Consider the following 20,285-nt stretch of genomic DNA (forward strand, 5'->3'; position numbering starts at 1 on the left):
CTGAGGTATAAATGGAAAGATGTTTGTACAAAGTGGTGTTAATGACAGGTACAGAAAGCTTGTGAGGCCATTAGCTTTGTTTACAGTTCAGAAAAAGCTAGGAATGAGCAACTTTTTAATTTTTTATTCCATTCAAAAAAGGTTATTCAGTTCAAAAAAATTCCAGTGTTAAGTTAGGAGTCAGTTTAATTTGTCTCCCAGAAGGATTCAGGGAGTAAGCTTTCTCAGCAAAAGGGTAGTTTTTGAAACTTTGAACTGACTTCTCCTCCTGGTTCAGAACTGAGGAAGTTTAGGCTCTGTGTTGTAAAAATGTTCAGGTTGACAGAATTAATAAGGTCTAGTTCTGCTGTCTCTGCAATCCACAGTTAAGAAAACTGTCTTTAGGGTTAAGATGGGGGATTTAGTTCCTCTGGGCATGAGCCTCTGTAGCAATAATAGGAAAACTTAGTTTAACTGTGTGTGAGATCATTCTAACTATGTAGATTTGGAAAGTTCTTTTGTGTAATAAGCTTTGTTAATAAATATTTGTAGCTATGTCAAATATGCATCAGTGGCTAATCACCATGTTGACTTAATCAATCATACAACTTAGCCAGCCAGATTTCATTCTGGGATAAGACTTGTCCAATAGTACCATCAGTTGCAATCATAAGTGAATTTTAAATAAACCACTGTTGTACATCTACTGGATGATGTAACTTTTTATATGTGTGTGTGTGTGTGTGTGTGTGTGTGTATATATATAAAATGCAAAAATATACTGAATATAGAACACCTGCTATCATACTGGAATACAGGGGTCCCCTCTGGTAAATTATACTACATGTTGCATCATGGAATATGATTCCTTCAAGCTCTGGTGTCTATTCTGATGTTTAAAGCAACAAAATGAATTTGAACAAAAAAGTATTTTCAAAGTGAGGCATCATTTGTTGTTGGTAATGTCACTGTGTTTGATCCCTTTTTTTATTTTGGAATTTTAAAAATTTAAGTAGCCAGAAAATGATTGATTGTCTGTAGTACTTTGGGAGTCTCCCAAAACAGCTGTAAGTACAACTAGGGCCCAGTAAACCTTTTGTGGTTGGAGTTCGTGGATAGCAAGAAACTTTTCCCAGAATGGTGTCTCAATTACTACGGGTCACGAGTTCAAGGTGAGAGGGGAAAGGTTTACAGGAGATATGCATAGAAAGTTCTTTACACGGAGGATGGTGGATGCCTGGAACGCGTTGCCAGTGGAGATGGTAGAGGCGGGCATGATAGCGTCCTTTAGGATGTATCTAGACAGATACATGGGCAAGGAGTAGAGGGAAACAGATGCTTAGAAAATAGGTGACAAGTTTAGATAGAGGATATGGATCGGCACAGGCTTGGAGGACTGAAGGGCCTGCTCCTGTGCTATAATTTTCTTTGTTCATTTTAAAATCCCACAATCCAAAGATGTGTAGGTCGACTGAATTGGCCATGCTAGATTGTCCATTGTGTTAGGTGCGTTTGTCAAGGTTGAATGAGTCTGGGTGGGTTACTCTCCGGCGGGTTGGTGTGGACTTATTGGGCCGAGGGGCCTGTTTCCATACTGTAGAAATCTAGTCTAATCTAGTCATCCCTCAATGCTGTAAGGAAAGAGATGCTTTGCAAGGGCTGGTCTTTACATGTGATCACATCTAGGCTAATCTTGACATTCACCTTCTCTAGGTGTATTTGCAATTTCCTCTCCTCCAGGCTTTTGGCAGCTTTAGTTTTTGGACCACACTAACATATGGGTTACGTTCAGCTATGTCAGCATCCACTGGGCTATTCGTATACTGCGCCACTAAGTTGCACAGAAACAGATTGTTTTATTGGGATGAGCTCTTTATATCAACATAACAGCATTTTACAAATTAAATGCGCTTTTTGTTGCTTAAAGTTCAGGTCTGAGAATTAATTGAGAGAATTTATAAGATGATTTGAGTATAACTGTGTTATAGGGCAAGAGATGAGTGAGTCAAGTGTGTGAAATTAAATGAGAATACATTGTGTGCTAATGTTACACATGGTTCTTTGTGTGGGTCATCACTAAAGCTTGCCGTTTGTTTCTGTAATCAGGTGAAGGTGATGCGCTGTCTCGACCATCCGAATGTTCTAAAGTTCATTGGTGTTCTTTATAAAGATAAGAGGCTGAACTTCATTACAGAGTACATCAAAGGAGGGACACTGAGAAGCATCATCAAAGACTTAGTAAGTGATGACAGACAACTATAGTGTTTTTGTTAAGGGCGTATTCAGGTTTACTGCAGTTTCGAACCATAGTACTATGAGGGACCCTTTCCCAGTGAAGGCTTCACTAAACCATTTGCCAAGTGATTTACAATGATGCTTGTCACAGAGAATGCCCTGTACTTGAGAAAGGTCATACGGCTAGACAGTTTTATATTTATTGGCAATGATATCATGAAGAGGCAACACTGTCTATAATATAGGACAATTATTAAACTTTCTCCTGAACATGTTGCCTGACTAATTTAAAGATTGTAATCTCAAATATGCCCATAAAGGAGGGGCTTTTTAAAAGGAGTATTGTACATCTTTAAGCCCCATAATGTCCATATCCGAGGACTTTAATGTGTTTTTTATCCCCCTGTATGTCTGGGGCCTGCACATTTAGCAATGGGACCAACGCTTGTGTGGATTGGGTACAGGTTGTGATACGTTTGGTACAGGTTTTACAACTGAAAAATTGATGCATTGCATGTCAATAGATATTGTTGCTAATACTGCAGTATATATGATAGGAGCAGGAAAAAATGATTTGGCCTCATCTATTACTTTTCTGCATATCAGCCCTACCCACTGTTTCCATCATATCCCTCAACCCCATATCCTTTGATAGGAGGCATCAATGTTCTTCAATGCTAGCTTACTCCAGAAATTTATTACCCCATAGTTAACACATTTCATTTTTCTTTCTGTCATGCATCTAACTTTAGCATTGCTGCTCCTTGTATTTACATGTTTTGCTATGGTCTGACTGTGAGGTAACTGCAGTTGTTGGAAGGGGCAAATTAGCTGTTCCTTTTATGGGAACTGCTTCCTGTTGATGACAAGTTGAAAGATATAAAATTAACTAGGTCTCTTTTTTTTTCCCCTTCAACAGGACCGTCCATTACCATGGAACCATCGTGTCAGCTTTGCTCGGGACATTGCTGAGGGGATGGTGAGCTTCTGGCTGTAATAGGAGATTTGAACAGAACAGCATACGGGGGCTCTGAATTCCAGACAGTAGCAGTGAAGAGTATTCTTAAGTAACCAAATAAAGGGAATCTGATAACTGTAGCATGAGAGCTTTCATCTAACACATGGCCCCAGCCTCCAATTCAATATCACTATACTGTTACAATGAGCTTTGAAACTGTACAGATTCTAGTTTAGTAATTCATTGCCATCAGAGTTTGAGACCAAACAGGTGTGATTGGCGCTGTTGAACTTGTAGCCAAATGGATTCTTTACTTATCTATGTGATTTCTAGAATGATTCCAAAATTGTGAATATATTTGTGTAACCATCTAGCCTAGTGGAAGAGTTCTTTGTCCCTTGCCTTGTTTCTTCACAATTTTCACCAAAAGGTTACTGTCAGTGAACTGTGACCAAAAGCTTGGTGGCTGAGTTTTGGTAGTTGCATCTTTGTGGATAGCTTGTCTGTGCTGTCAATTTCCCTGTGGGGTTGGACCATCATAACAACAGTGCTGTCCACCCTGCTGATCCCTGATCCCCTCGATAAGTCTGTCTGTGGGCTGCGATGTTTTAAAGTGCTTTAATCCCTTCAAGAGAAGGTAGGTGTCTCTGACTGGGCCAGTATTTATTGCAGAATCCTAATCGCCTTTCAGAAAGTGGCGATGAGCTGCCTGCTCCAACCCCTGGATGTCTTGGGCTGCGGAGACACCCACAGTGTCATTGGATTTTGTCCCAGAAACAGTGAGGGAATAGTAATTATGGGTCCAGGTCAGGTTGGTGTGTAGCTTGGGAGATGAGCTTTCAGGTGGGCGGCTCATGTGTATCTGCTATCCTCGCCCTTCTGAGATAGTTAAGGTGCTGTTGAGGGAGTCTTGGTGAGTTACTGAAATGCATTTTGTAAATGGTGCACATTACTGTCACTTGTGTCAGTGGTATACAGACCAAATGTTGACAGTCATGCATGGGGTACCAAGCGGTCTGCTTTGTCCTGGATGGTGTCAGGCTTCTTGAATGTTACTGAAGCTGCAATCATTAACTGACATCTCCACACCTGACATTTTTATAATTGAAATAATTGCCGATGGGTGGGCCTAGGACAGAGATTTTCTGGAGCTGAGATGACTGATCTCCAACGACCACAACTATCTTCCTACATTCCAGATATGACTCCAACTATTGGAGAGTTTTCCCCAAATCCATTGACTCCAATTTTGCTAGGGCTCCTTAATGCCCCACACAGCCAAAATGATGTCAAAAGCTGACACCTTATTGTTGCTCTGGAGTTCAGTTCTTTTGGCTTTGTTTGAACCAAGGCTGTAATGTGGTCTAGAGCTGAGCGGTCCTTTTTCAGAAACCAAACTGAGCTTCAGGTGAGTTGGTTATTCCTTCACAAGCATTGCTAGGTAGCAGTGTTGATGACCCCCAGGTCAGTCAGAGTTGAGTGATAAGGCATAAGGGACTGCACTCCCAATTTTGGGCCAAGCCCCAGATGAAAGAGGACAAGTTTTCAGTGTTGACAGGGCTGTATTTGTCATTGATTTCTGGTGTCTAGGTCATATCTAGTGGGCCATCCTGTTTCATTCCTTTGTTTAAACTTTGTAGCAGTTTGATACAAATGAATGGCTTGCTTGGCACTTGAGAGTCAACTGAATTGCTGTGGGGCTGAAGTTACATGTATGCCAAACCAGGTACGGATGGCAGATTTCCTTCCCTGAAGGACCTTAGAGAACCAGATGGGTTTTTACTGCAAATGACAATGGTTACACAGTTGTCAATAGGCTATTTTTTTTTTCAGTCCCAGGTATTTACTGAATTTTGATGTCGTCACTTCACGTAATGAGATTTGAATCTAATATCACTGGAGTCTTAGCCTGGGTTTCTGGATTATAGATTGCTTGTCCAATAACTTTGTCATTATGAGACCACCACCACCTTGTTATTGAATAAACTGAAGGAGAAATTGTAATAATTTTAAAGCTCTTCACTTTGTTCCCTGTTATCTTTCTGATTTCAGTCTTACCTGCATTCCATGAACATTATCCATCGGGATTTGAACTCCCACAACTGCCTTGTGCGTGAGGTAAGTATCAATGGAACTGGTTGGGGTGGGGCTTGAAGGGGCACTGCAGATGCCAGCTGGCATGGCAGGGCTGGTTTTGTTGAAGTGAGTGAGGCTGTCTCTGGGAATACCAAATTCTTGTCAGATAGCGTGACCTGGGTGATGCCAGTTTCTTTGGGGGGAGGTCCCCTAGAGCAAAGTCTGGAGTGTTGGTGATTTCTGTCTGGTCTCCCAGTCTATACTGGAGCAGGGTGAGTTTTGGGCAGGTGCCAAATGGTCCTAATTTCTAGTGTCTGTTTCTTCAGGGGCTGCTGGGTGTGGTAGAAGCATGCCGCTTTTGGCAACCTCACACCCCAAGGGTAGTGCTAGCATGCCATATACCTTTTTATGGCAAGCCTAGGGCTCGCAGTTCAATTTGCAGCTTCTCCTTTTCTCAATGGCACTGCGCAAATCGCCATGTCCACAAGTTACACTGAAAGGCCATTGTGTTTGATGGGACTGAACTCTAGGATATGGCATCCTCCTTGGATACTGATTGTGCCTGCCAGTGCCAGTCCACGGTCTCCTGGATGGCCTGTCCCTCTGCTGCAAATGTGAAAACTTAAGACCCCGTCTTAGCCCAATTTGTTGGAGAAAAATTGGAAACAATTGATTAGTTTGAAGCTGCTGAAAAGGAGAATAATGGTTTGAATTTCAGATGTTTCACAAATTTATTTACAAAGAGTTAGCTTGGCTCTTGAAGGTTTTATTTTGTACTTTTATGATAACACTGACATTTTGTGCAAATAATAATAGTGCACTGAGAAAATAAGAAATGAGATGCTTCCCAGCCCCAAGACCAAAAAAAGTCAAAGAAGAACATATTATGGTCAGTCAGATTAGCTTCCGCTTGTTGCTCAATGTTACATTCTGATCAGATAGTTTGCCAGTAACCAGTGCTTTTGAGCAAAGTTCAGAAATGGTTCTGGCTTGCAACTATTTTCCAACTGCAAGAGAAGGTAGCCTGCTTCCTGTTCCACCGCCAAGTGAATCCCTCCGTGTGTGCCACCAGAAGTTAACGAGGGTGATGTTAGTTAAACTGAACTCTCCTCAATTCCAGTGCCCTCCCTACTTCCTGATTTGAGTGACTATACGTTTGAAGCCTGGTCTGTCTCCAGTCCAGCTGCTTATATGGAAAAAGTAGAAAAGATCTTTATTAATTAACTCTGCTGCTTGGCATATTTTAGTGGTCATCTTTTTTTAATGCTGATTATTTTGCTTTTTAAGTTCAGTTTATTGCTTTGAACTTTTTTTTGCAAGTTGTTTTCTTCATGTCTGAACATCTCTTGTTAAATTTGAATCAAATGTTGTGCCAGACCAGATATCAGGCAGCTGTTGCTGGCTTTTCTGCTGAGAGAATGAGATATTCACAAAAAATCTGTTTTTGGTGGTCTGGGGGAAAATAAAGGGGTTATTGTTGCTCTAAAAGAAGTAAGAACTGCTAAGACATCTGGCAACATCTGTGCAAAGAGAAACTGGTCAATGACTCTTTGTCAGATCCCATAAACCAAAAGCATGGACTCTGTGTTTCTCCCTGTACAGATACTCCCTGGCCTGTGGAGTATTTCCAGCATTTCTGTGTTTCCGATTCCCAAAAGCTGCAGTTCTGTGAATATATAATCAGGAAAGCAGTGTTGGATATCCATGTGTGGTTAGTTTAAATTTAAACTGAGAACATATTGATCACTCTGCAAACGAATTAGTCTCCTTTACAAGTCCACTTGTGTGGATAAAAATGGCCCATTACAGTCAGTGAACTAATGGATGCTAAATTACTGGAAGGTTTGGTTGATTTTATACTTAAAAGTGAAACTAGGAGACGGCTGTCAATCAGTTTGTCACTCTAATGCAGATATTCCTTTCTGTACTTGCTGCTCTTGTTTGTAATGCTCAAGGCTGAAGTCAGTTGGATGTTGCTGTTTGGTTATTTTGTTGAGCCAAGTTCAAAGAACTGGAGCTGTTTACATAAAACGAATGACCAAGTTGTGCAATTTTCTGACAAAGCTGTGGCTATAAAATATATCAAACTAAAACATCTGCGTCTGAAGGACTTTTTTTGTGAGTAGAGGCACAGAGTACAAAAATCATTAAGTTCTTCTTCAACGTATACAAAGTAGTTCAACACTTCTGTGACTGTGCCTCCATTGTGAGGCACAGAAAGGTGTGAGGCTTTGTGAAGTGTTCAGGGGCGATGTACTAGGTTGAGGGATTACAGAGTAGGGTTGTTCTCCTACTTCGGGGAATTTGATGGAAGTGTATAACTTAACAATTAGATCAAATAAACAGAAACTGTTTCCCTTGGCTGACAGATCAATAATCAGATGCTCCATATTTAACTTTGTTTAAATTGATTTGACAAAAGCAGGAGAGGTGACATAAGGAAAACCATTCCACAATGGTTGGATTTGGCATGTGCTCTGTCTCTTGGTTACAGATTGAATTAGTATTTAAAAGGAAATTGGATGAATAACTGGAGGGGAAGGTAGGAGTGGAGATCTAAATGATTGAATTTGTTCTAGTTTTTTTTTCATTGAAGACCGTCAGCCGAATGCCTTCCTTCGGTGTTGCACTTGTCTATTCTCTAGGCCCTAACCTACATTGCAAAGGCACTCGGTAGAAGCTGCTTGGGGTTAAAAGGATGAGGCATGGACTAAGGGGCACAGACACAGGAGATGCAGCAAAGGCATGATATTTCTCCCCACTCTGGCGGCAAGGCCCTTTTGAAATGGGGGTCCCTGTCTTCGGGGTGGGGGAACACTTTTTTTTTCAAAAAGGAAGTACTTGCAGATGTAGCCTTTCAGCCCCTTGAGCGTTGCTTTACCATTCAATAAGATCTTGGCCCAAGCCTGCATTCATTTTCATGCAACTCCTCAGCCTTATCTCTATTTCATATATCACCTCTGTTCAAATACTTTGTGATCCAGCCTTCACATCACACTCAGGGGTAAAGAATTCCAGACATTCCCTTCCCTCTGGGCAAAGAAATAGCTTTGCATTTCAGCTCTAAATAAGAATCCCCTTATCCTCTAACTGTCCCCAAGTTTGAGATTCCTTTGATTAGTGGCAACACCTTCTCAACATCCACCCTCTCAAGCCCCTCAGAATCACATACATTTCAAAAGATCGCCCCTTATTTTCCAAACTGTAATGAATAAAAGTCTAACCTCTTCATAATTCCTCTCACTGAATCAGCCTCATTAGTCACTTTTGAACTGCCTTCAATGCGAGTATATTCTTTATTAAATACAGAGACCAAAGCTATACACAGTAATCCAGGCATGGCCTTGTCAACACCCTGGATGTTTGTATGACTTTGGGGCATTAGAGGTTAAAACGAGCAATGAGGGCAAAACTTCCATTTGTTGCCTTTAATTACTTGCTGCATCTGCATCTTAACTATGTTTTTGGCACCTTGATCCCTTCACACTACTTTCCCGATATCTCTCCCCATTTAGAAAACCTCCTTTTGATTCGTCCTACCAAAGTGCATGACATCACAATTTCCTTCGTTAAATTCCATCGACCATATGTTTAGCTGTTGACTCATCCCTTCTATAATCACCTTGCAAGTTGCTTCATTCTTTTCTAACATGACCTTTTACCTTTTTTTTTTGTATCATTAGCAGATTTGGATACATTACCCCGTCCCACCAGTATGTTATATAATAGTAAATAATTGAGGCCCTTGGACTGATCCTGTGGTACTTCACTAGTTACATTGTTTGAGCCTGAAAAAAACTGATTAATCCCGATTCTGTGTGTTAATCGATGCTCAATCTATTCTAGTACATTAATGACAGATGCAAAGCTAACTCGCTTATAGTTTCCTGCTTTGTCTCCCTTGACCAGGAGCATCACATTAGTGTTTCTTTAGTTTGCTGGACCATCCCAAAGTCCAGTCAGTTCTGGAATATTTCAATGCCTCCATTATCTCGCGAGCCACTTCCTGTAAAACCCTTGGATGCAGGTTGTCAGTCTCTGAGTTGTCCGCTTTCAGTCCCATTAGTTTCATCCCTCAGATGGTCTCTGTTAGACTGATGGGAAAAAAAATTGCACACTGTCTGTCTTGTTTCAGAATAACACTGTAGTAGTTGCTGATTTTGGACTGTCTAGACTAATGGTCGATGATAAAAAGCAGACAGACAATCAGTCACCGGGAAACCTATCCACCATGAGAAAGCCAGACAGAAAGAAACGTTACACTGTGGTGGGAAATCCTTACTGGATGGCTCCAGAGATGATAAATGGTGAGCATAAAAATGGGGAACTGTCTCTTTCCTCATTCTTTATTTCCTATCTTTTTATCCTTGGGTTGAAAGGGTTGCTAAGATTACACCATGGAAGCCTCATTAGCATGCCCTGTGATCTGTGAGTCAAGCAGTGAATTTCAGTAAGCTAGTCTATTGTCATCTTACTCCAGTTACCTGCACGAGTGAACACTTGCCAGCATAAGCCTGTACTTGATCAGGGATGAGCTGATTAATTTTACCCTTGCTAGCACAGTGGAGCTGCTGCCGTGAACAAAAAGACAGAAATCATACCTGGAGTTTGAGTCTGTTTGTGCAGCAGGTACTGGCTGGCTATATCCAACTACAACTGAATAAAAGCTTCCCACTCGTGTTTTAAAGTGAGCTCATGCTGTTCACAGCAGCTATTATTGCTGCACTTGCAGAGGTTATTTTAAGGATGTGGTAATGTTCTGGCCAGCTCAAGGAGGAATTCTCATCTGTCCTCTATCTGAGGTTACAGATCACACATATGGTGTTCCAAGTGGTGAATTGTAGGGTAAATCTGCTGGGTTTTGTGTTATCCTCTATTAAAGAATCTTTGGAACTATGTATAATCCAGATTTCTGAGAAGCTTCTCCAGCATCTCCTGAAACAAATGCAATGTTTGGGCTTTGCTCTAATGCTTTTTGACCAGAGTATGGGAGGAACCCCAACATCTGCTGATGTATAAGTTGAGACAGAATAGCTGTCCAATTCGTTTTATTCTACAATATTATATTAGAACCCATATGTACTTGTTGAAAATTGTCCAGTGTTCAGTACTCTTAGTACTCCATTCTGTTGTCCAAACTGATACTGCAGTTTGTACAGTGTTGCTCTGATCCTGAACAATTCTTGATTCCTGTTCTCTGATACATGATCAAACTCAAAGCTCATTTCTCTGTTTGTTTTTGTTTTTGTTTTTCTCCCCCCTCCCAACAATATTTGCTTGATTCAGTCTCACCCGGTGTTTAACTTTTTTTTTAATTCCCAGGGAAAAGCTACGATGAGAAAGTTGACATCTTTTCATTTGGGATTATGCTGTGTGAGGTAAGATGGAACATCTCTGGGCGAGGGGGGCACCCAACAACCCCACTGCCCCATGGCTGACCACTTCAACTCCCCCTCCCACTCCACCAAGGACATGTAGGTCCAAGGCCACCTCCGCCGCCAAAACCAAGCCACCCGATGACTGCCTTTTCTTCTGTCTTGGGACTGTTGAACCACACGGCCTCAATGTTGATTTCACTAGTTTCCATATCTCCGAAACAAACCCTCTAACTCGGCACTGCCCTCTTTGACCTGTCCTACCTGTCCATCTTCCTTTCTACATATCCGCTCCATCCTTCGATCTGACCTATCACCATCAGCCCCCCCACCTGCACTCACCTGCCTTCCCAACTATCCTGTCCCCCCCCAGCCCCTTTATTCTCTCCTCCATATTTCTGGTTTATGCACAAAATTTCAATCCTCCTGCTCCTCCGATGCTGCCTGACCTGTGCCTTTCCAACACCACACATTTTGACTCTGACTCTCCAGCATCTGCAGTCCTCACTTTCTCTAAGTTGCTGCAGTGAACTGCTTGTAAAAATTAAAGACCGGGAATCCATCATCTCCGCAGTTTACTGAACCAGCAGCTCAGTAAATTCAGAATGTTACATTCACCCTTCATTGTGATTGTTGCACTTAATTGTGTGTGTCACATTGCGTTGGGATATAGCAAGGTGATTGAGGGCTGAGATATCAGCCATGGACTGCTAAATGTCACAAGCTTGGAGGAAGGATCTAGATCTTTAAGAACTTCCTCATTGAAATATAATTGTGCTTCAAGAGGGAGGAGATTTCCCTCAGGCAATTGAGAATAAAAGGAAAAGGCTCCAGCAAGTAAGAAGTTGTAAAGGTATGATGTGGCCTTATTTCATATTACATGCTCTGGAATAAGATATTTCAACTTCAAGTTGTTCACTTATTTGGCCATGTAAAAGAAACTAGGCTTTGAGATGGTACTGTCATAACAAGTTCATACTAACACAGTTTGAGGCAAACCTCCCTTGTGCGCATGAATTTAATGGTTAACTCTCGCCTTAAACCATTCCTGAGTGTTCCTACGAGAGACTGATCTCAACCCACCACTATAGTTCTCATAAGCACAATATACTTAAACTGTTTCAACCAAGGCAGTTCAAAAACAGAAATTGCCAGGAAACTCATCAGATCTGGCAGCACTGGAGAGAAAGCAGAGTTAATGGATTTTTGAGTCCAGTGACCCATCTTCATTTATAGCAACCTCTGACATCTGATCGAACTCAGTACTACTCATTTTTCTTTTTTTTTCTTCCACAATATTTGCTTGATTTAGTCTCACCTGGTATTTGTTGATTATTTTATATTCAGAACACTGTTCTGAAGGAGGGTTACTGGACCCAAAACATCAACTGCTTTCTCTCCTAGTGCTGCCAGACCTGCTAAGTGTTTTCAGCAATTTCTGTTTTTATTTCTGATTTCCAGCATCTGCAGTTCTTTTGTTTTAGAAAGGTTTCACCTATATTTGTACTACCAGCTTCCGACCAGTCAAGTAAATAAAGTACAGAGGACGTCATATACACAAACTATCACAAATGTGAACAGTCCTAGTGACTGCATTTAGACATAAATTATTCCTAAAATTGTACATCCCCGAACTGCAATTTTCTCTTGACTGCACAAGATTTTAAGCCTTTAGAATTCTTTCATTTGCACAGGGTTAACATTAGGCCCAAAACTCAGTTACTCAAAGAGCTCCATTAGTTTTAGAGCTGTTAGAGACATAATCTGTAAACTGAGAGATTTGTGTGATGAAGCAGTGAGCACCATACCTGATATTGTGAACAGTCTTGAGGGTGAGGCAGGGGCATTGTCACCTCGTTAAACTAATGTCAGCTTTCCTTATAATACACTGTTTTGTTTGACTTCCAGCTGATTGGTAGAGTAAATGCAGACCCAGATTACCTGCCCAGGACAACAGATTTTGGATTGAATGTCCCTGTTTTCTTGGATCGATACTGTCCAGAGGAATGTCCAGCTGCCTTTTTCCCAATTGCAGTTATGTGCTGTGACTTGGATCCAGAAAAGAGGTAAGTCTGCCACAAGTTTTCAGAGCAAGATTTGACATGGAAAGGCTAATACAAGAGGACAATACTGTAGATGCTGGAAATCTAAAATAAATGGATGAAAGTGTTAGCTGACTGAGTACTTTCAGAATTTGGATGGGTTTCAGTGATACTGCCGATCAGCTGCTTGAGTTTGATTTGACTCTGAAGTTGCCTAAAAGGTCTTGTGCTGAAAATGTGTTGCTGGAAAAGTGCAGCCGGTCAGGCAGCATCCAAGGAGCAGGAGAATCAACGTTTCAGGCATGAGCCCTTCTTCAGGAAGGCTCATGCCCGAAACGTCGATTCTCCTGCTCCTTGGATGCTGCCTGACCTGCTGCGCTTTTCCAGCAACACATTTTCAGCTCTGATCTCCAGCATCTGCAGTCCTCACTTTCTCCTAAAAGGTCTTGTGATCAGTACAAAGACATGCGCAGCATCTAATGAATAATATGGAACAGTATTCTGAACATCAGTGCTACCCATAGGAATTTCTGGACAAGAAATCATCTAGTGTACCCTCTGCCATGTTGATCGTAGAGTAACTGTAACCTTATTAATGATCCATATCTGCCCATTAATCTGCAACCGGTTCAGACCTGATAGTTGGGGTTTAAAAAAAAAAGGCACAGTGCACTAATTTAATAATATTGGCTGTTGATGTGGTGTATAGCGTTGTTATTTCTGATTGCATGACTGCCTTGGTGTCTCTAAGCATTTAACATTAACATCATTAGCGCTGATATTTTTGGTGAGTTTTCTTTAATTTAATCAATGGTATGAGTATTCTGGGCCAACAGCCTGTTTCTGTCTGGTAAATACATTACAATAAGGACACTGCACACTGGTGCAATGTTTGAGTAAAAAGTTTTTTTTTTAACAAGTTAATATCTTTGGCTAGTTTTTATATTTGCATTAAGTACATAGCATTGTGGCAATGAATTTTTGCAGAAGTATAGTTTTATTTTCTCATTTTGCTGTCTTTCACTGGATCATCCTTTCCTTCTAACCACTACAAATGGTTTCAGATTGATCATTCACCAGGTAATTTTGGGAGTGACCACTTGCATTTGAAGTCAGCAACTTCCAGGATATACATAATGATGCTAGGCAAGTTTGACATTTTTTTTCAAACAAATGCAGTTGGGAGGAGTGAAAAGAGGTTTGACAATCACCTTGGTGTTCAATCAAGCTGGTGCTCCCCCTCTCCAGTGAGTGGGTAGAGTTAAGTGTTTGTTGCTTCACTCAAGTCATATATTTCAACTCTACTACTACAAGATCTAGAGAGCCCACTGTACTGTCCATTATGCCATTCCTAATGCTGTTTTTTGTTTTCCATAGACCATCCTTTATGAAGCTGGAACAGTGGTTATTAGTTCTGAAACTGCATGTGGAGATGCATCTTGCTCTCACCTCTGACCTGGAACAGATCAATCATTCCTTCTTCCAGAACCATTCAAGAAGCAAAGAGAAGCTTCTGGAAGCCATGTGAGCTGGTCCAGCTGAACCATTACAGTATAGTCTACAAGCATGCTGATGTTCAGCTAACCACCTTCACGTAATCTCCCATTTCATCAGCGTTCTGGGCACAATCAAACCTACCAGTACTCCACTGTACTGTTCATAATCCTGCGGGTAGACCCTTCTGCTTTAACATTTCACTGGACAAGACTCAACTCATGTAAATAGCTGGTCGCCTCCAGTTGGATACAGGAAGGACATGGCAGTTTATCGGGTATTGGTGTAAGTGGTTATGTCCACAATGATGCTCTTGTTAACTCAGTGCCCATGCACCTTACATGTGATTTGTAGATAACTAAATGCCTGCAGTTAGTGGCAGCGTAGGGTTCCTGCTCAAAGTCTGGATACAGAAGAACCTTGCTTTGGTAATGTATGAAGGGCATTTGATTAGTGCTGTCCAGCTCCAAATAGGCTGCACCCTCAGTAGAAAACTGCCTCCAACTTAGCAATGTCACTAGTACTGGCAGCACAGAGTGGTTGTATGATTTTAGAAAGTTTTTTTTTATCTTTTTCAGTTGTTTAGGGTCGGGAGAATGGAGCAATTTTAGCCTACACCTGGCAAATTCTGCATCTGAGTTGAATCTGTGTGGTAGACAGCATGAACCGAAATGATAACTTTACATTCCAAGCACTAATGTCCCTTATCTCAGTGAGCACAAAAGTGAAAACTGGTTTATATATCCAGTAGGAAAAGACAAATTATTTTATGTAGTTCATTCCAATTTGGATACTTCGGTGACAGGAGAAATCACTGAAATTTCAGACAACACTTGCACCCTATCATGTTGACAAGCTCCTTGATCTGAGGGGAAGGTTCAGGGCTGGGGTCTCACATTAATTTATTTTATCAGGGTTTATAGATGTGTGGCATGAATTGAAGTGCTGCTCAATTAAGATTCCTCATTTCTTTTAATGGAATGAGAAATCGGTTATTGGATTAAAAAATTTCAAAATGACGCCACTATAATTTCAGGAGCTGCCAACATGGATTACTGTATTTGAATCAAACATTGTATCTAATTCTTGAGAACCTGCTCAGATTGAGTCTCTTTTAGCCTCTCCATTTGTTTACTGTTCAGCATCTTTGGCCTCAACCAAAACGCATTTTACTTTTTTTAACAGAAATATAAGGCCCCATTATCTGATATGCAAGCGCTTGTGCAAGAACCATATTTGAACTATGCATTTATTTGGTGGCTCTCCAGTTATTTTCAGGAGAGGTCTGTAGTAGCATCCTTTTTTTTTATTCTCATCAATCTGTAGCACACACTTAATTATTTATTGGTGTTGCACATTAATGTTGCTCCATGCATGTTTCCTGATTTGGACATTCCAGTTCCAGTCCTTTTTTTATTAGTCTGGAACATTCTTGACAATCTTAGTGATAAATTGTAAGATTTCCAAGATCTGCATTTTGAGTTGATGGTGAGTTAACAATTTTTTTAATCTTCTGGTTTTATTCTGAAACCCTCCTCCCTTCTCTTTCCCCTATCTCTCATCACCTGAGGTGACCATGTTGTCCCCCCCCCCCCCCACTCATTTTGCCTTTTCTCTTTGAAGCATCTCAACACCACCTAACAGGATAACCCTTGTAAATATTGTGAAGTCAGATTCAAATAGACATAATATATAGATCCAAATCAATTCTTAATATCCAACATGCAATCACTGCTTTTCCTCAGGTCCCTAGGTTTGGGTATTAATCCTTCAAAAACAGGGATGTAACAACTAAACTTCCAGTCCATTATGTTTCTTGGCAAACTTTCATCTGCTTCTTGCTCATTGTGTTACTGTGAATTCTAATTGGATGTGGACCTGAATCTCTGCAGAGCCAAATGCACAAACCTCAAACACAGAGGACTTTAGTATAATCATTGGGAAATTCTTTGGGACCCTTCCACAACTGAAAACACTGGCTGCTTGGCCAGGCCTTGCTTTTCTGCCCAAGCCTACTTGGGACAGGACCACCATCTGCAGCAAATTTGGTTCATGACGGCAATGGGATTGGCATGAGGCAATTTGATGGCTGCGACCACATAACCTGTAAACTAGGATGAACTCCATGGTGAAGTAAATAGTTTCTACCTCCAGTTTAAGTCTGGTTTCAGGCCTAAAGGCCCTGCATAAGAATGTAGAATATCCTTCAAATATTTTCACAGGTGGTAACCCTCACTGCAACACCAGTGGTTGCCTAGTATCATCACATGCATGCACTTAACATTTCTCTTGTTTTAATTCCTCCTTGTTAATATTTCTGCTCTGTCATTTGCTTATTTGTGCTTGTTAGACTCTTCAGATATTTGTTTTTTTACTTCTCTACATCACATTTACATCTGCATTATTGCAGATTGCATTTATTTGAACTTTCAGGCCAACTGCTTTTCTGCTTTTTCCCTCCCTCCCTCTTCATTTTGCCTCTCTTCTGTTTGTATCCTGGTGTCTACTTAGTGAACAAAGAATACTCACTGTTACTGGTGCCAAGTGCACTCACTAGTCACTTTGGGCACAAATCTGGAAGTTGAATTTCAAGATCTCAGTAATGCAATGTCAGATGTTCTTCCACCTTTTGGAATTTGGGTGTTCACCAACCCAAGGCTGAGGAGTTGAGCATCTTGTTTGCAGAAACCTTTATTGCAACTAAACTCTGATTCTGACTGCTCAAAACTGACCCGAATAATGATTCCACTCTGGCTCGTATATGAATTGGGAAAAATGGTGTAACAATTCAACTGAGCAAGACTGTTCTCTGCAGAGATTGGAATGAGACACATGGTGGGAGATGTATGTGGGGATCTTAACTTTGCATCTGGCCTATGTTGTACCTGACATGGTTGATAATGGACTACTGCTGGGGAGTGGAGGGGGAGAGACTGTAAGCTTTACTTTGCATCAAGACTATCCTGTACCTGACACTTAAGCTGACATTTGGTAGCCAGTCTTCCATTCCAAGCACTAATAGCCCTTTTCCATTCCACAATACGTTGAAGATTCAGTGAGATTGAGTGAGTCTGACTCAGAATTCTAATTTGTTTTTGATTCTTCAGCTAACTAAATGATTGCAGCATTGACTTTTCCATCTACTTTGTATACCATTAGCTGAGGACCTAAGTGTTAGTCAACTTTAGGCCACCCATCCGTAGGAAGTGTTTGGAACCTGCCTTTTATATCAGACAGGAGCTGCTGAATATTAGGTTCTGTAATGTTAAGACTAATGAGCAGTTAAATCATTAGTCCTTTCTTTCTGCTCCTCTTCAGAACCCAACAGAGCAAGGAATTTTGAATATGACCATTCGAATCACATCACATGTATAAGGTTACTTCCTAAACATAAGACAGACTTTCAGATGCCCTTGGGCTTAGTCACATCACTGCTGAGTGGTGCTGTCTGTTGACTTCAGAAAGATTTGCAGCTTGCATAAATTTAAAAGGAGTGATTAGGGCTCAAGCCATAACCATATTTACTATGTAGATTGAACTGGAGAGTTGCCACTCTAATTTTACAAGGCAAGAAAATATTGACATCTCTTGTCCGTACGCTGACCTGTGATCTGTCAGCTGGTGTTTAGAAAATTAGCATTGCATATTCCATGCACTGCTGACTTAATGAAGAGCTGTTACATCAATAACTTATTTGAAATTTTCAAGTATCTCAGGATTCACGTCATTAAATATTTCACAGTTCAGTGACATGGGTGTACTGTGAGAAAGCTCTGGAACCTTTCAGTATAGCATCAGCTGCTTCACAAATGTGGGGGCTCCTGTGAGGAAAACATTTATAACTGTTCCTCTGATGCTTGGCCTTAAACATTTTGCACTTAGTAACAGCCCTTGTAATCAAGTGGCTGACTCTATTTATCACTATTGTAGCCATGCATCTGTCTTCACTAAGTTTGAAGACAAATGTTGCAATATATACTGTATAGACGGTAATATCCAACTCAACTGCTCTAAAAATATTCGCTAGTTTACAAATGTAGGTTAAAAACTGAAATTGTTAACTTTGTACATTAACAGTAAGGAACATTAGGTTTTTGTTCTGACATTCTGATTTAAATGTTTTCATTTTAATGGAGGCAGAGTTGCGATCATTAAGATAAATGCAGTATGGATATTGATAATGAACCATTTTGGACCAGTTTCATTTACTAGATCTATGCCTCATTACCTAATCCATTGGAACTAAGCCAATGTATCAGTTTAGAATGTTTCTTTTTGAAAGTCTTGTGATCATCAGTTGAAAACAGAGTCAAGATTGGCTATGACCGTCAAATAATTTGGCAGCAGTATCTACCTGGATTAGCAGACACTTGAGTGAACTAAAAGTTTGCCTCCATCTGAGAATCTGCAGCCCGGAATGTCCTCAATGGGGAATGTTGGGGCAGGGGCAACTCAAAAGCATTACAGCTTACAAATGTACGTAAATTCAGTATCGATTGGATTGCACAGTGTAATAGGGAACACTACAATCTCAAATCCTGTGCAGTTTAGTCCAAGCCCACTTGACCTTTTGTGAGCAGTTGGGTAAACAGCACTCCGTAATGCAAACTTAGAGTCTCCAGAGTTTTACAGTCAACTCCCATGGTTAGAATGTAGTATTAATTTTGAATGCAAACTGGATATTATAGGTCAAAGTAAGTGAAAAGGGGCTAAAAACTAAGGGCAATCTTCAGTTACTTCAGAAACTAGTATACTTGAATATTGTACTTATTTAAATTACTGAAATATTGTAAAAGTGGACAAACGTCTGGCACAGTCTGCCACACAGACCAGGAGGTCAGTCCCTGATTTGTACTGAATCACTGATTGGAAATCATGATTGGCGTCAGTGCGTCTGGCTTGAAAATGGTGAAGAATTTGAACAGGACTCCTGCTCCTGAGTTCCATTTGGCATTTCTTGCTGCAAGGAGCCTATGCTTGGAACAAGTTTAAACTCCATTTCAGTGTCTTCCGTGATTTAAGTAGCCTGTTGGCATTCATTGCCTGCATATGTCTGAGGAATGACAGCCTGGACTTTTGGCAGATGTTGGTGCCTTCAGTAGTCAAGGTGCAAACTTCATTAACAGTAGAGGAATGCTTTCTGCTATTTGGTGCCAATTTTGCCTTTAAACTTCATGCAATAATATTGTTCAGTGCTGTGCTCAAAGGCACAACTTAATAATACAATAATTATGTGCAACGTTTATTCATTGTAAACTTGAGTGACACCAAAGCCTCTGCTGTCAAAGTGTACAGGAATAGGTATGGCACTGAGAAACCTGCAGTGCAAGCTGAAGAAACTCACCCCACTAATCTGTGCCTTGTTTAGCCAGAGCTGTCAAGGACTAGTGGTTGATTTAAGTTGTTTACAACGTCAAAACTTGCATTTTCTATCATTAATTTATTGTTTCTGTGGATTCAGTCATTTCATTCCAGTGTTTAATTCCTAGTGTTTTGTTTTGAAACTGTGAACATAGTGCACTTTACACACACAGGAGGGTGACTATGACAGCAAATCTGTGAAGTATTGTAACAGGAAAATTGAATAAAACCAGCTTCATCTCAATGAGTAACTCTACCAGTCTCTTGTACACCATTTTTTTTAGTGTCCTTTTTTTAGGTGCTTACTGCCAGACATTTTGTTCAATCTGCAGTGCCTCCTATTGGAAATTGTGAGCATGAGTGAATTTGCAAATCTTAAATCTATTACCAAGAATGATTATTTGGAAGATCACTTCAGCCCTCATTTATAACCAGATAATAAACAAGTGTGGAACTTTAGCTCTCAATGAGACAAAGAAGAAAACAATAAGCAAAGCCATATTCTCTGAAGAGTCTTTTTAGCTTTGGGCTGAGGCGCACATGGGGTAGAGTAGAAGGAACTTCATTAAACCTAATAACGAGCCGTTACTTAACACTGACATGGGATATCCAAAGTGGAAAGTATTCTAGTCCTGGGTTTTAAATTTGGCTGTCCTATACTTGACCTGAATGCACATTCTGCAAACTTTGCTTAGAAAGGTCCAGCAAAAAAAAAGCCACAATATAAACAAACAATGCAGATATATTCAGTTCCATCATTAATAT

The 20,285-nt window shown here is 40.6% G+C and overlaps 1 protein-coding gene across 2 annotated transcripts in view; it reads left to right on the forward strand.

The window, feature by feature from the left end:
* limk1a (LIM domain kinase 1a) overlaps window positions 1–19,776 on the forward strand; it is a 67,771-nt gene extending 47,995 nt beyond the window's left edge. For both annotated transcript variants that reach the window (XM_043718681.1, XM_043718682.1), the window contains 7 exons: window positions 2,086–2,217; window positions 3,134–3,193; window positions 5,225–5,290; window positions 9,384–9,555; window positions 10,571–10,626; window positions 12,532–12,689; window positions 14,043–19,776. In XM_043718681.1, the coding sequence (XP_043574616.1) occupies window positions 2,086–2,217; window positions 3,134–3,193; window positions 5,225–5,290; window positions 9,384–9,555; window positions 10,571–10,626; window positions 12,532–12,689; window positions 14,043–14,193 (795 nt within the window). In that variant the 3' untranslated portion in view covers window positions 14,194–19,776. The remainder of the gene's footprint in view (window positions 1–2,085; window positions 2,218–3,133; window positions 3,194–5,224; window positions 5,291–9,383; window positions 9,556–10,570; window positions 10,627–12,531; window positions 12,690–14,042) is intronic.
* Window positions 19,777–20,285: the final 509 nt, after the last annotated feature.

The sequence above is a fragment of the Chiloscyllium plagiosum genome, chromosome 28, assembly GCF_004010195.1.
Source record: "Chiloscyllium plagiosum isolate BGI_BamShark_2017 chromosome 28, ASM401019v2, whole genome shotgun sequence".
Taxonomy (NCBI): Eukaryota; Metazoa; Chordata; class Chondrichthyes; order Orectolobiformes; family Hemiscylliidae; genus Chiloscyllium; species Chiloscyllium plagiosum.